Source organism: Orycteropus afer, unplaced genomic scaffold (genome assembly GCF_000298275.1).
Source record: "Orycteropus afer afer isolate SDZICR_OR568_19922 unplaced genomic scaffold, OryAfe1.0 scaffold00143, whole genome shotgun sequence".
Taxonomy (NCBI): Eukaryota; Metazoa; Chordata; class Mammalia; order Tubulidentata; family Orycteropodidae; genus Orycteropus; species Orycteropus afer.
In genome coordinates this window covers 5644268-5661342 of record NW_006921730.1, presented here as the reverse complement: position 1 = coordinate 5661342, position 17075 = coordinate 5644268, and the positions used below count along the sequence as shown (strand labels likewise).

The window sequence follows — 17075 nt, the reverse complement described above, 5'->3', positions numbered from 1 at the left end:
TTATGATTTTGAGTTTTGTTCCACATTGTTCTCTCACTCTAACTGGGATCTCCTACACCTATCCTCCTCTGAGTGGTTGATAGTGATAGCCAGGCACCATGTAATTCCTCTGCTCTCATGGTCATATAGGCTGAGGACTGCATGGTCTACAATTCCCTTGGACTAACTGTTTCCATGTACCTTTGGTTTCCTTCATTCTTCTTTGCTCTAGATGAGGAGACACCCATCATTGCATCTAGATGGCCGCTTGCAAGCTTTTAAGATCCCAGTTGCCACACACCAAAGTAGGATGTAGAACAATGTTTTTGTATAGTATGTTATGCCAACTGAGTATGAGGTACCCTGCTTTACTCCTCTATTTCCTGACATCTCTACAGTGACTATATATTATTTTTATATCGAGGAAAATGTGAAAAAAAAAAAGAAGTATTGAAAAGTGATGATTCCCCCCAAATTGATAATGAACACAGTATTTAGATTCTCTGAGTGATGTGGTTAATGTGTTCAGTTGCTCACTGACAGAGGAAAGTTTCAAGTCCACCCAGATGTGCCTCAGAAAAAAGGCATGGCAAACTGCTTCAAAAAAATCAGCCATTGAAAACCCTATGGAGCGTAGTTCTGCTGTGATACACATGGGGTCTCCATGAGTGAAGTCAACTTTATTGCAACCATTTTTTGTTGTTGTTGTTGTTTTCATAATAGTAACAAATCAAATCTTTAGTCTTGTATATTTACTTCATTGGGCTATTCCATCTCAGGTTTATGTCATCCTATCGTGTAAGACCTCAGAGTTGTGGTTCTTGAAGGTCATTCCAAATACCAATCCTTTTCTGAAACTTGCCATATAATTGGTAATTAATTGTTAGGAGCTCTGGTAGCATAGTGCTTAAGGCACTTGACTGCTCACCAGAAGGCTGGAGGTTCAAACCCACCAGCCACTCCTCAGAAGGAAGGTTGGGCAATCCTACTTCTGTAGTGATACTGCCTCGGAAACCCAAGAAGGGGTCGCTCTGAGTCGGGGTCAACTCCATGGCAAACAACAACAACAACAACAACAACAACAATTGATAGGCTAAAATTCTTAAACTCATTTTTACCAGTAGGAAACTGGAAAGATGAAACAATAAAGTAAGTTGTCCTAAGCTACATAGAAAAGCAGTTTAGATCTGGCTTTCTCCATTGAAAGACTAGGTAAGAAAGTTAAGTTTTCTGAAGCAAAGCATGTGAACATTACAGCCACCTTTAACTATTCACAAGATGTACATTAAGGGCATATATTCAGTGATCTAATAGGTAGTTGAAATCTCTGTAAAGGCTATAGGTTTTACCAGAAATAGTACGCTTTTCCATTTTTCTTCCTTGGATCACACTTTATAACAAGGGTGAGTGGATAACAGATCTAGCTGCAGCTTCATGGGTTCTTTCCTTCTGAAATTTCTGTTTGGGCAACATGATGTAACTCCCATACCCATGTAATAGGACCATGTTCACCTATATTTTTTGAAAGGTTACCTTATCCCTCTGTGCTTCAATGTTCTGCCTCACTTTGGAAATTTTGACATGTCCAAGGTGTATAGAATTTTTAGTAGAAATTGGCTTAGACTAAAAAGGAATCATAAATCACAGCAGGATGACTTCATCAGTCCACAAAGGAGAAAAATATGACATAATGTAAATGATTTGCCCAACATCACAAAAGATACAACTAGAATTTAGGTCTTCTAGGACCTCATCCATCACCTACGGCTCTATACTGGCATTCCCCAAACTGTGGTGCACAGAGAACTGTCCTGGAAGGTGTTAATAGGTGTGCTTCAAAGAGCAAGGTTCAAGGGCCAAATAAGCCCAAGGCACCATGGAGGATATTCAGGTGGCCAACAAACACATGAAGAAATGCTCACAATCATTAGCCGTTAGAGAGATGCATATCAAAACAACGAGATACCATCTCACCCCAGCACTAATAGCAAAGTTCAACAAGACAGAAAATAACAAATGCTGGCGAGGATGTGGAGAGGGTGGGACTCTTATACACTGCTGATCAGACTGTAAAATGATACAACCATCGTGGAAAGCCATATGGCGATTCCTTAAAAAGTTGGAGTTAGAAATACCATTTGATCCAGCAATACCATTACTAGATACATATCCTAAATAAATGAGAGCCAGGACAAGAACAGATATATGCACGCCCATGTTCATAGCAGCACTATTTACAATAGCCAAAAGATGGAAACACCCTAGGTGCCCATTAACAGAAGAATGGATTAACTAAACTATGGTACATGGACACAATGGAATACCATGCAACACTAAAGAATAATGTAGAATCTGCAAAATACCACATAACATGGATGAACTTGGAGGACATTATGTTGGGTGAAATAAGCCAATCACAGAAAGACAAATATTGTATTCATTCATTATGTTAAAAAGTCAAGGAAAGGTTTATATATGGAAGGAAACTTTCTTTGTTGGTTACTGGGGTGGGAAGGGTGGGGGTGGGGGAACACTGCAAAAATTAAAAATAATAATAAAATAATTTTTTTTAAAAAAGAGTAACATAAGCCTCGTCCCCATACCCTCACTTGGAGAGTCATGATGCATATTAGTATATTAAAGAATTCCTGCAATAAGAAAACCCTTCTGCTTAGCGTTTCCTGAATGTAACTGAACAGAGCCTTTTCAAGGGGCCCCTCTTAATATGCTGTTCTCCCAATGCCAGTGTAAAATCTGCCTGGCCACTGGTGGATTTGGTGGCTCCAGATTCTACACCTTGCTCCCACTTTGTCTTGTTCCATGCACACATCCTTGTGTGACCTGTATTTACCTTCAACAAACCTTGTATTTACCTTCAACACACCCTGTATTTTGCCCTCATGATTTTCTTATGAGGAATCCATGAGCCTAAATGCCTAAGACTCCAATTCCAATAAATCCTTCAACAAATTCCCCCACAAAATCCAGTCTTGTTCTACTGATTCAGATATAGTGGGCTCTGAATACTACAGTGTCTTACCTTGCTTCTGGACAGTATGACAAATGAACTGTGCCCGATGTGACACCAGGTTGGAAATGAGTAGATTTTACTAGATATTGGAATGTAGACAACAGATTCGATCTAAGATCCAAGGAACTAAGTCAGGAAGAAAGGGCCATTTGCATGAAATCACAAGAGGCAGTCAGGAGATGCTGAGAACCAATCAAGAAGCTGCCAAAGGCATAGTGACCATATAGTTTATTATCCAAGCCAGAACATTGTTTTGAGGTAAGACAGAGTACTAACAGTAATAAAAAAATTTTTTGTGACACTTACTTTTTGATTGATAAATTGGTTTTATATTGATGAATACAGTTCTATTTTTTAAAAAAAAAAAATATTAAAAATATATATTTTTTAAAATATTGAAATAACATGTTTTGGTTATGACCCCTTCTAAAATTTTGTCAGAAAGGACCAGTCCCTGGAGAAGGATATCCTGCTTAGTAAAGTAGAGGGGCAGTAAAAAAGGGGAAGGCCTTCAATGAACTGAATTAACACCATGACTACAACAGTGGATTCAGGCATCAATGTATTTCTCTTGTGTCTCACACAATACTCGGCAAGATGGTGGAGGACGGCACAGGACTGGGAAATGTTTAGTTCTATTGTACCTGAGATCACTATGAGTTGGAAGTAACTTGATGGCACCTAACAACAACAAAAATGACCCCCAATGAACCCTACTCCAGTGACCTAAAATTATCCCCAACAATCCGTACCATACTCTTTTTGGTAATCCCTTCTCCTTGGGTGTAGGATAGACTTACTGACTTGCTTCTAATAATTAGAATATGGCAGCAGTAATGGGATATCTCTTCTAAGATTAGGTTATGAAACACCTAAGGGCTTCCATATCATGGATTACTCATGCTGGGGGATGTAAGCTGCTATATTATGTTACATGGAGGCCCACATGGTAAGAGGAGAACTGAGGCCTTCATTCAGACAGCCCACAAGGAATGAAAGCTGCCAACAACTGCATGAGTGAGTTTGGAAGCAGATCCTTTAGTCCCAATTGAGTTCTGAGGTACCTGCAGCCTCAGCTGACAGCTTCACTGCAACCTCACGAGAGACCTTCAGCAAGAAACACCCAGTTATGTCAAATCCGGATTCTTGGCCCATAGAAACTATGATATTTAAGAAAGAAAAAAGAAAGTTATTTTAAGTTGCTAAGTTGTGGGACAATTTGTCACACAGCAATAGATAACTAATATATGTATAGTTGTGTACATTAAAGGAAGTATTTTTAAAATAACTTCATTATATTAATTCCTTAAACCATTTAAGCAGAATAATTATTCTCTGGTGGCATAGTGCCTAAGGCATTTGACTGCTAACCAGAAGGCTGGCAGTTCAAACCTACCAGCCACTCCTCAGAAGGAAGGTTGGGCAATTTGCTTCTGTAGAGATACCACCTCGGAAACCCAAGGAGGGGTCAATATGAGTTGGGACCGAATCGACAGCAGTGAGTGGTTTTTTCAGAGTTGGTTCATTTTCACACTGTTTATTTGTTTTTTTTGGCTCTGTTTATCTGCACCACCATGTTTCACAGATAACTGCATGGGCAAAATGAAATGACTGGTTCATCAGATGCCAGCAGGGCTAACAGCATCAAATACTACTCCCAATACCATCCCAGATGGAAAGGAGTTAAGAGTCCCCATGACTCATGTTCAAATATACTTTGTTTTGATCAGTGAGCAACCTACATGCTGTTCTTGAAAGGGGAGTGATAGTTAAAAAGAGACCTGCTTACTGGAGTCATCTTTCAGATTTAACCATATGTTAGCATGCATTCTCTTGAGTCTCACACAATACTTGGCAAGATGGTGGCAGCAGGTGAAAAGACACAGTGAAAGTGTACTAAATCCACCCAAGGTTATTTTATTGTAACTATTATTAATATTATTTATTTCAAAATGTTAAATCTAGGACAGATACTAAACCAGATGGAATGTGGGGATGACAAGCATAAACTGGAACTGGCCTGGGCAAACCATGATGTATTTTCTCCCCAGTTAAAAGCCGTAATCTGGGGAGGGAATCAAATATAGGGTGGGGAAAGAGGGGAAAGGCACTGACAGATACCTGGACTAACTGGGTTTTATCGGAGGCAGGGAGTGGAGGCAGTGGGCTACCTGCCATCTGTAATAGCTTCGCCCCAACATGACCTTTTCTGACTTACTTAATGAACATGACGTTAGATGAGTGCTATTCAAATATAAGAACATACATTACTATGTGAAACTTATCTCTATCCACAAAGTCTCAGTGATTCCATTACCCTGCTTAGAGACCAGTACCACCAGAGAGGTAATCAGGGAAGGGAACTTTGCTTGTTTTCCAAGCTAGAGAGGATCTTGCATAGTGTTTAAGAGCAGACCCTGCATAAAAACTGCCTGGGCCAAAATCTGGCACTCGTTGTCTCTGACTAACTTTGAGCAAGTGCCTCAGTTTCTACATCTGTAAACAGATGATAATAATAGTACCTATCTCATGAAATTGCTATGGGATTAAGTGAGTTAATGTATACAGTGTTTTGCACAAATTAAGGACTATATAAGAATCATTACCATTATTCTAATTTTCCATTCTGAGGACAGAGATTTCATGTTCTTCCAAATGTATTGTTGCTATTCTGTGCCGCCAAGTTGATTCTGACTCATAGAGACCCTGTAAGATAGAGTAGAACTGCCCCATAGATTTCCAAGGCATCTTTCTCCTGCAGCATGGCTGGTGGATTTAAATCTTTTGGTTAGCAGCCAAGCGCTTAACTACTTTGCCACCAGGGCTTCTTGTATCACGTATGCTCAATGAATTAACATAACATTATTTTAAGGCCCACAGTCCCACGGCCAGCATGCATGGCTCTAGTCACCTAACTCCAACTGCAAAGGTTGACCAGAAAAGGTTGAATTTAAAGTGCTCATTTGAAAACTGCTCCCAAATTTGTAATTATTTGAACATTTGAATAAGCTGGAAAGGAAGAAGACTAAAGTAAAAGTCATATTGCCCAAGTTGACATAATTTTCTTCTCCCCCTTCCCCCTTAATCAAAAAAGAAAGGAGCTCTGGTGGCATAGTGCCTAAGGCATTTGACTGCTAACCAAAAGGTTGCCAGTTCAAACCAGCCACTCCTCAGAAGGAAGACTGGGCAGTCCACTTCCATAAAGATTTATCCCTCAGAAACCCAAAGGGGGTCACTATGAGTCAGAGTCAACTCAATGGCAGTGAGTTTGGTTTTATTTTTGTTTGTTTGTTTGTTTGTTTTTTGTAATCTAAAAAGAAAGTAAGATAAAAGGGGGAAAAATATGCCTATTGCAGGACAGACAACAGCTGTTCTGTAGCAGAGTTGTCCTCTGATATGTGCATGATCTCCACAGCACTGTTGTAATGTACAGGCAAGGGCAAGTACTGCGGCACCCTGATTTTTGGTCTTAAAGGTCCTTCCACATCCATGGCAGGCCAGGCTTCAGTGTGGTTACTAAGGAAGCGTTCACATAGGTGGTCAGGCTTCTGTGGCTCTGAAGGCCTTGTCTTAAGAAGGGTTCATGGTTCTTGAGGACACACTGATTTTTATCTGTGAGTCATGCAAAACCAGAGTTAAGCCCAGAGACTTTCTTGTGTGTATTTTTTAAGATAAATAAGTAATCATCACTAACGTGGAGCAGTCAAACTTTTGGAAAAATAGCTTTCATTGTTCAGTTCTACTGACAGTTCTACTAACTACAACAGAAATTTTGTAGCATTTAAAAACCAAAAACCCGCTGTCATCGGGTCAATTCCAACTTAAAGCAACCCCATAGGACAGAGTAAAACAGTACCATACAGTTTCCAAGGCTGTAAATCTCCGGAAGCACAATACCCCATCTTTTCCCCATGGAGCAGCTGGTGAGTTCGAGCTGCCATCCTTTTGGTTAGCAGCTGAAAGCTTTAACCAATATGCCACCAGAGCTTCTTTTGTAGAATGTAAGGTTCCCACAAAAAGAAGTTGAAACATTTTTTCTTCAATCATGTATTTTTGAGACAATGTTACTGGTCTTGGGAGTCCCTGGAGGGTGCTCTTGACTGGTAAATGAAACTTTTAAGATTCAAGTCCACCCAGAGATGCTTCCAAAAAATGGCCTGGTGAACTACTTCAAAAAAAAAAAAAAAAACCATTGAAAACCCTATGGAGTTCTCTGACACACATGGAGTCATCATGACTAGGAATCAACTAGAAGACAGATAGTTTAGTTTTGTTGGTCTTGGTACTTTTCCTCAGATTTTCAGGAGTTATAAAGAGACTTCATTTCAGAGTTTTGCTGTCTTATTCCAATTTTTTTGTGGGAACTGGCAACTTATTTTGTAAACGAACTCTGGATTCGTTGTTACAGACATACTCAGCTATGAAAATAGGCGCATTCTTGGAATGTAGATCAGGCTGTTGCAACTGCCACTAGAAATGGCAAGATAAAAGAGAGGAAGGTAACTCCACTCTTCATTTTGGTTCAGAATGACAAGAAAACACTTGAACCAACTCACAGAGACTGATATTCGGAAGTATTTGTTATGTAAAAACTTGGAGAGAGGAAAAAGTGATCTTGAGAAGGCTAAGCAATGGAAAGGTAGACCACACTCAGTATCTTACTGTAGTTAGGGTGGCTAGGAAAAGCAAAACAAGAGAAAACTGGAGGAGCATAATGCCACACTAACATAAAGCCTGATAACCACCATCACCTCTCCCCCAAGCTGAGATTTCTCTGCCCCACCACCTGGACCCCAGGACTTTGTGTCCAGAAAAGGCCAGGAGATTGGACACTGAGCCTGCCTAAACTGCTCTAAGCATGTCCCTCAAGGTCACCATGTGCCCTGCATCGCATGTGACCATTTCAGGCTTGGATTTGCTGCCTTTCCTGACACCTCCTTCAATGAATTCTTTATTGGCACAGGAGATTCGGGTCTCCTTCTTTTCTCTCCATTTCCTTTCTCAGTGAAAGTTGTAGCTACTTGCTAGTTTAAAAACAAACAAACTCACTGCCATTGAGTCAGATCCTTGGGTTTCCAAGGTGGTATCACTATGGAAGTAGATTGCCCAATCTTCCTTCTGAGGAGTGGCTGGTGGGTTTGAACCGCCAGCCTTCTGGTTAGCAGTCAAATGCCTCAGGCACTACAACACCAGAGCTCCCACTTGCTAGTCAGAACCCTAAAATAATTTTATTTCTGCTTTAGGAAGGTCTTTACAGGGAAGGTGAACCTGAGCTGGATTTTGAAGGCTGGGATTCCATTTCAACAAAAAAAAAGGTTAAAACAAGTACACAAGGAGAGTGAGCATTCTGAACAGTCAGAGTAAATGAGATTCGCTCAGATTCTAATTGATTATAAGCCTTTGGGTTGTTGTGCTGTGTTGTGATGTGTTTTGTGATGGTGTATCTGTAGTATTTATTGTGAGAAGCATGTAGAAGCAATAAAGGGTGGAGCTTCCTTCTTTGTGTAAGTGGAGTCAGAACTGAGGGCACCACCTTCCGCTAGGCTTCTCACTGCTTCTTGCTTCCCTCTTCTTCTTTCTTCTCTCTTCCCTTCCCTCCCCTCCTTTTCTCTCCTCTCCTCTCTCCTGTGATCTGTATTGCTGGCTTGGATTTAAAGCCTTCTCAGGATTCAGTCTCAAGGTCCTATTCTTTGGATGTGGGAATTGTGTTCTTTCCCAGTGATACTGGTGGGAGCCTCTTAATGAGCTGGGAACATGGTTCTTGAAGAGTAGTTCCCGGCCCTGGTTTTCCTGTCCAAATAAAACATTCTGGCTCCTAGGGATGAGTAATTTTAGCAAAACACTTTAGAGTGTTTAAGTACAGCTGTGTCTCCAGCATTCCTTTTCAGTGTCTATAATATAGACATCCCAGAGAACGGCTGACTGCCTCTAGAAATATGTTGTTGTTGTTGTTGTTAAGTGCCATTGAGTCGTTTCCGACTCATAGCGACCCCATGCACAGCAGAACGAAACACTGCCGGATCCTGCGCCAGCCCCAAAATCCCTGCTATACTTGAGCCCATCATCGCAGCCACCGTATCAATCCATCTCCTTGAAGGCCTCCCCCTCTTTCGTCGACCCTCCACCCTACCAAGCATGACATCCTTCTCCAGGGAATGGTCCCTTCTGACAACATGACCAAAATAGGTGAGACAAAGTCTGGCCATTCTTGCTTCCAAGGAGCATTCTGGCTGCACTTCCTCCAGGACAGATCTGTTAGTTCTTTTAGCAGTCCACGGTACTTTCAGCATTCTTCGCCAGCACCACAACTCAAAAGCATCAACTCTTCTTCGGTCTTCCTTATTCATTGTCCAGCTTTCACATGCATACCAGGCGATTAGAAATATCATGGCTTGTGTCAGGCTCACCTTAGTCCTCAAGGAGATATCCTTGCTCCTCAGCACTTGATACAGTTCCTTCGCAGTTGACTTTCCCAATGCTACACGTCATCTAATGTCCTGACTGCTGCTTCCGTAGAAATATAGAAAACCAAAACCAAATCCGTTGCCACCAAGTCAATTCCAATTCTTGGTGACTAGAATGTAACCAGAGTAGAACTGCACCCCACAGCATTTTCCAGAAGAGCCACTTAAAAAAGTCAAATTGAACTGAATTAAACAACATAGATTTAAAAAAAAAAAAAAGTCAACAGGAAGCCATAACAATTCTAAGTTGTATGTATGCACCTAATAATGTAAGCATGAAATAGGTAAATAAAAACTAGTAGAATTATAAGGAAAAAGGGGATATTTAAAATAAGAATGAGAGATATTAAGATACACAAATATTTGAAAAGATACAACAATTCATATAATATAGTTAACAGGTTTATCTATGAAAATATTTAGAACAATGTAGGAACTGTCCTTTCTTTTCACACAAACACACAGAAAAAAAAAAAAAAAAAACTTGAAACAGTTTTAAAAATTAATCATATGCTAAGGCAGACATTGGCAAAATAGGGCCCACGGGCCAAATACTGCAGCCACCTGTTTTTGTAAAGAATTTGTTGGAACATAGCCACACCCATTCATTTAAATGCTTTCTCATTTAAATATTGTCTAAACCAAAACTCACTGCCATGGAGTCAATTTTGGCTCATGGCAACCTGCATTATGTTTCTAAGACTAAATCTTTATGGAAGCAGGCTTCCTCTTCTTTCTTCTGCAGAGCAGCTAGTGGCTTTGAACCACCAATCTTCTGGTTAGCAGACAAATGCCTTAACCATTATACTACCAGAACTCCTTAAATACTGTATAGGAGGTTGTTTTTCACTCACTATAAGGTAGAGTTGAGTAGTTGCAACCAAGATCACATAGTTCACAAACCTAAACTGATATCTTATATGGTCTTTGACCAAAAAAAAAAAAATTGCATACAGGCCATTTTTCTAACCACAATGCAAACAAAAAAATAACCTTAAAAATATATGTTTGAAAACTAAAAACTACACTCCTGAATAACTCATGGGTCAAAGAAAAATCATAATGGAAACTAAAAAATATTTAGAATTAAATGGTAAAAATACTATAATATTAAAACATGTGGTATGCAGCCTAAGTTGAATTTAGAGGGAATGTGTAGCCTTAATGTTTACATTAGAAAAGGACAAAAAAGAAAAATTCAGTGAGCTAAATGTCCTACTAAAATATTAGAAAATTAATAGAATTAATAAATACAAAACCTAGTTTTTTAAAAGTCAAGAAATCAGATGTCATATTGCCCTGGGAAAATCTGCTGCAAAAGACCTCTTTAAAGTGTTAAGAAGCATAGATATCACTTTGAAGACAAAAGTGCGCCCTAACCCAAGCCATGATATTTTCAATTGCTTTACATGCATGTGACAGCTAGACAATGAATAAGGGAGACTGAAGAAGAATTGATGCCTTAGAATTGTGGTGTTGGCAAAAGAATATTGAAAATACAATGGACTGCCAGAAGAATGAATAAATCTATCCTGGAAGAAGTGCTGCCAGAATGCTTCTCAGAAGTAAGAATGGACAGACTTTGACCTACTTTGGTCATGTGGTCAGAAGGGACCATTCCTTGGAGAAGGATATCATGCTTAGTAAAGTGGAGGGTCAGTCAGTGAAAAGGGGGAAGGTCCTCAACAAGATGGATCAACACAGTGGCTGCAATGATGGACTCAAGCAAATTACTCGATCTCTCTAAATGGCTGTTTTCTTATCTGGAAATGGGGGATGGGTGGTTCAATGTCTGTAAAATCATTAGTTACATTGTAAATTAAATATGACAATGTATATACAAAGCACAAGTTAAACATGTAGTGATGGCTTGATAATGGTAGTTCTGATCATTTATTATTAAGATGGCTTTTTGTCAAAAAGAAGCCACAGAGATGTGCACAAAAGCTATAGACAACAGAGGCAAATCCTAGTACATGCACAATACTGCATTACTATTGGCACCAAACACTAGGCTATGGGTAAATGCAAAGACAGGTGAGAAGATCAGGTGGGGGTAGACAAACAAGAATACATCCTAGACCAAGGATAGACTTGGCTGAAGATCATCTTACATGTGTACTTACACTACAAAATTATCGACACACATCACAGAAGTAACAGAGGACAGGGTTGGAGTAGCTTCTAAGAGACAACCAAACGCCTAGAAAGAGAGAATCACTATCAGGACCATAGTCACAGGGGACATCATGCTCAATTGGCACAACATAGTACATAACAATCTTGGTCTACATCCTACTTTGGTGAGCAGCGACTAGGGTCTTAAAAGCTTTTGAGCAGCCATCTAAGATGCAACTCTTGATCTCCTCTCATCTGAATCAAAGAAAAGTGAAGAAGATCAAAATTATCTGGAAACAATTATTCCAAAGATATGATGGACCACAAGGACCTCAGCCTTCATGACCCTGAGACCAGAAGAACTAGATGGTGCTGGGCTACCAATGCCAACCACTCAGAGAGGGATCAAAATTGGTGATCCTGATTAGAGTAGTAGGAAAAATGTGGAATAAAATTCAAAAACACAAAAATGACCAGAATTACTGGTCAGAGACTGGTGGAACCCCTGACACTATGGCCCTGGGTTTTCCTTTGGTTCCTAAAAATGGACTCACTTCTATGGATTGCTTCTCAGCCCCAAAGTAGAAAGACCTACATGCAGAAGATCTACTCCAGGGAGAAGCACCCACCTATCCTAGGGAGATGCACTCCTTAGATCAATCAGCCATGAGACATTAGAGGGACAGCATTCACATACAGGCAAAGCTGGACAGACAGGAAAACATAGATAAGAAGGGCACAGGGAGGGGATAGTCACAGGGAGGAGAAGGGAGGAGAGATTTTTATGGTTGGGATTGTTATCGGGCCATGAAATCAAATGTGCATGAACTGCTGGATGTAAAACAAATCTGCTTTGTAAATTTGCACCCAAAGCACAAGAAAAGAAATAAGATGGCTTTTTGTCATTGTAAGCTTTTAATAAACATTATTTTTTGAAGGCTGCCAAAAGGCATATTATATGAATATTTCATAATAATTTTCCTAATGGAAATGTGAGGAGCTCTGGTAGCATAGTGCCTAAGGCACTTGACTGCTAACCAGAGCGCTGACGGTTCAAACCCACCAGCCACTCCTCGGAAGGAAGGTTGGGCAATCTACTTCCACAGTGATACTGCCTCGGAAACCCAAGGAGGGGTCACTATGAGTTGGGCCCAACTCGATGGCACATAACATATAATGGAAATGTGGAATGAGGGATATCATTGCTGATGTCAGATGGATCTTGGCTGAAAGCAAAAAATACCAGAAAGACATTTACCTGTGTTTTACTAACTATGCAAAGGCATTCATCTGTGTGGATCATAACAAATTATGGATAACCGAAGAATGGGGATTCCAGAACATTTAATTGTGCTCATGAGGAACCTGTACATAGACCAAGAGACTGTCATTTGAACAGAACAAGGGGATACTGTATGGATTAAAATCAGAAAGGGTGTGCATCAGGATTATATTCTTTCACTATACTTATTCAATCTGTATGCTGACCAAATAATCCAAGAAGCTGAATTATATGAAGAAGATGGCATCAGGATTGGAGAAAGACTCATTAACGACCTGCGATATCCTGAGGACACAACCTTGTTTGCTGAAAGTGAAGATGGCTTGAAGCACTTACTGATGAAGAACGAACACTACACAGTCTTCAGTATGGATTACCCCTCAATATGAAGAAAACAAAAATCCTCACAACAGGACCAATAAATGTAGAAAAGATTGAAATTGTCAGGGATTTCATTTTACTTGGATCCATAATCAACACCCATGGAAACAGCAGTCAAGAAATTAGATGACATATTGTACTGGGCATATCTGCTGAAAAAGACCTCTTCACAGTGTTAAGGGCCAGAGATGTCACTTTGAAGACTAAGGTGTGCCTAATCCAAGCCTTGGTGTTTTCAGTCATTTCATATGCATATGAAAGCTGGACAATGAATAAGGAGGACTGAAGAAGAGTTGATGCCTTTGAATTATGGTGTTGGTGAAGAATATTGAAAATACCAAAGACTGCCAGAAGAACAAACAAATCTGTCCTGGAGAAAATGCAACCAGAATCCTCTTCAGAAGTGAGAATGGCCAGACTTTGTTTCACCTACTTTGGGCATGTTGTCAGAAGGGACCATTCCCTGGAGAAGGATATCATGCTTGGTAGAGGGTCAGCAAAAAGGGGAAGACCCCCAGAAAGATGGATTGATGCAGTGGCTGCAACAATGATCTCAAGCATGGTGAAGATTGTGAGGATGGCACAGGACCAGGCATTGTTTTGTTCTGTGGTACATATGGGTTGCTATGAGTCAAACCTGACTCGATGGCACCTACCAACAAGAGCAATGTTAGATATCTAGGTAATCTTCAAGTTTTCATTTTTATAAGACTCCAATCTTGGAGCTTAAGTCTCTGTCTTCGATTGGGATTATTTACTTACATTCCGCTTTCTAGAGGTGGAATTATTAAATCAAGCAATATAACATTGTAGAAAGGTTGCACCAACAATAGAAGGGAGAGAGAGTGATAGCTAATTTTTAAACTTTATATTTCCTAGAAGCATCAGATGGTGAAGAAGGAGGAGGAGACACAGAAATGATGCAGCAGGAGACAGCTCCAATTCCTGCCCTGTCAAAGAAAGCCAAACAGGTAATAGTCATTATGGATTCTGAAATACCCTCTTTCACCTCTCTTCTTGTTGTTGGTGGTGTATGTCATCTAGTCACTTCTGACCCACAGAGACTGTAGGACAGAGTATAACTGCCCCAAAGTGTTTCCTAGGCTATAATCTTTACAGGAGTGGATAGCCAGATCTTTTCTCCACTCTCTGTGGAGTGGCTGATGAGTTTAAACCCCTGACCTTTTGGTTAGTGGCCAAGCACTTAACAATTGGGCCATCAGAGTTCCTTGTTTTACACCCCTACAGCATTAGATTTTTATTATATCATATGGGAGCTCTGGTGGCATAGTGCCTAAGGCATTTGACTGCTAACCAGAAAGCTGGCTGTTCAAACCCATCAGCCACTCCTCTGAAGAAAGACTGGACAATCTACTTCCATAGTGATACTGCCTTGGAAACCCAAGGAGTGGTTGCTGTGAGTCAGAATTGACTGATGGCAGTGAATTTGGTTTGGTTTTTTGTATATAATTATAATAAACTATAATTCTTATATCAATTAATTTATTATAATTAAATTCTAATAATTATAATTATACATTGGCTCATAACAAATTATGGATAACATTGAGAAGAATGGGAATTCCAGAACACTTAATTATGCTCATGAGGAACTTGTACATAATCCAGGAGGCTGTCATTTGAACAGAACAAGGGGACACTGCATGGTTTAAAATCAAGAAGGGAGTGAGTCAGGGTTGTATACTTTAACCATACTTATTCAATCTGTATGCTGAACAAATAATCCAAGAAGCTGGATTATATGAAGAAGAACATGGCATCAGGATAGGAGGAAGACTCATTAACAACCTACATTATGCAGACGACACAGCTTTGCTCACTGAAAGTGAGGATGACTTGAAACACTGATGAAGATTGAAAACTACAGTCTGCAGTATGGATTACACCTCAATATAAAGAAAACAAAAATTCTCACAATGGGACCAATAAGCAGCATCATGATAAATGGAGAAAAGATTGAGGTTGTCAAAGAATTCACAGTACTTGGTTCTACAGTCAACACCAACAGAAGCAGCAGTCAAGACACCAGACGTCATATGTTGTTGTTGTTGTTATGTGCTGTCTAGTCGGACCCTACTCATAGCAGTCCCTCCTTGGGTTTCTGAGGCAGTATCACTACGGAAGTAGATTGCCCTTCCTTCCGAGGAGTGGCTGATGGATTTGAACCACCAGCCTTCTGGTTAAAAGTCAAGTGCCTTAGGCACTACGCTACCAGAGCTCCTCAGACATTGTATAGCATTGGGAAAATCTGCTACAAAGGACTATTCTTCAAGTGCTGAAGAACAAAAATGTTTCCTTGAAGACTAAGGTGAGCTTGACACAAGCCATGGTATTTTCAATCGGCTCATATGCACGTGAGAGCTGGCAAATGAAAAAAGGAAGACCGAAGAAGAGTCAATGCTTTTGAATTGTGGTGTTGGCGAAGAATGCTGAAAGTACCATGGACTGCTAAAAGAACTAACAAATCTGTCCTGGATGAAGTCCAGCAGGAATGGTCCTTGGAAGCGAGAATGGCCAGACTTCAACTCACCTACTTTGGTTATGTTGTAAGAAGGGACCATTCCCTGGAGAAGGATATCATATTTGGCAAAGTGGAGGGACAACGAAAAAAGGGAAGGCCCTCAATGAGATAGATTGACACAGTGGCTGCAACAATGGGCTCAGGGCTCAAGGATCATAGAGCTGGCACAGGACCGCATGGTATTTCTTTCTGCTGTACATGAGATCGCTATGAGTTGGAGATGACTCGCCAGTACCTAACAACAACATAATTTTATTATAATTGAATTATAGTATATATGTATTTTATAATAATGACATCTTGGATTCCTATATCACATTTTTCCCAAATTCCAGCTATATTCTTTTGAGTAAAGTTCCAAGAACAAATAGCATAAGAGTATGCAAGATTATCCCCCATACAAACCCATGATCACCGTACCATGCCATGCTGGCAGCCAGCTTCTAGTGCCTTGTTTCTACTCATCATCATGGTCTGTCATATGCAGTTTTATCAGGGGATTGTTGCTTGGATTTTTCCACAAGGGGCCATTTGGATATACTTTGCTTTTTGGACCTGTGCCTTTCATTACCTTTTTGATCTTCCTACTAACCTTTGTAGGAGCTCTGGTGGCATAGTGCCTAAGGCATTTGACTGCTAACCAGAAGGATGGAGGTTCAAACCCACCAGCCACTCCTCAGAAGGAATGTTGGGCAATCTACTTATGTAGGGATACTGCCTCGGAAACCCAAGGAAGTGTCACTTTGAGTCGGATCCAATTCAGTGGTAGTGAGTTTACTAGCGTTTGTACTACTAACATTCATTTCTAGCTATCTGAGTGGCAAATCTGTACCATCACTATTTTCTGTTTTTTAGAGAATCATTTACTGTCAGAAGTTATCTTCTTCATAGTACTGATTTGTGATCTTGTTGTTGTTGTTGTTATGTACCGTTGAGTCAGACCTGACTCATAGCAACCCCTCCTTGGGTTTCTCAGGCCGTATCACTGCAGAGTAGATTGCCTAATCTTCCTTCTGAGGAGTAGCTGGTGGGTTTGAACCGCCAGCCTTCTGGTTAGCAGTCAAGTGCCTTAGGCAGTACGCTACCAGAGCTTAGGTGGCCCTAAATTTATTCCATGAGAAGGTGACTGTGTTGGATTGGGTTCTCTAGAGAAACACAAAAACCAGCAAAGTATATATATATATATTTATAGAGAGAGAAAGAGAGAGAGAGAGAAATTTATCTTAGATAAATGGCTCACAAGCGTGTAGAAGCCGACAAGTTCAAGCTGAAAAGTTC

At 40.2% G+C, this 17075-nt stretch overlaps 1 protein-coding gene across 1 annotated transcript in view; it reads left to right on the top strand.

Moving 5' to 3' along the window:
• The window catches only part of CMSS1 (cms1 ribosomal small subunit homolog), a 520332-nt gene that overhangs the window by 449627 nt on the left and 53630 nt on the right, over positions 1-17075 (top strand). The window contains exon 3 of the mRNA XM_007945788.2: positions 14135-14226. Within this exon, the coding sequence (XP_007943979.2) occupies positions 14135-14226 (92 nt within the window). The remainder of the gene's footprint in view (positions 1-14134; positions 14227-17075) is intronic.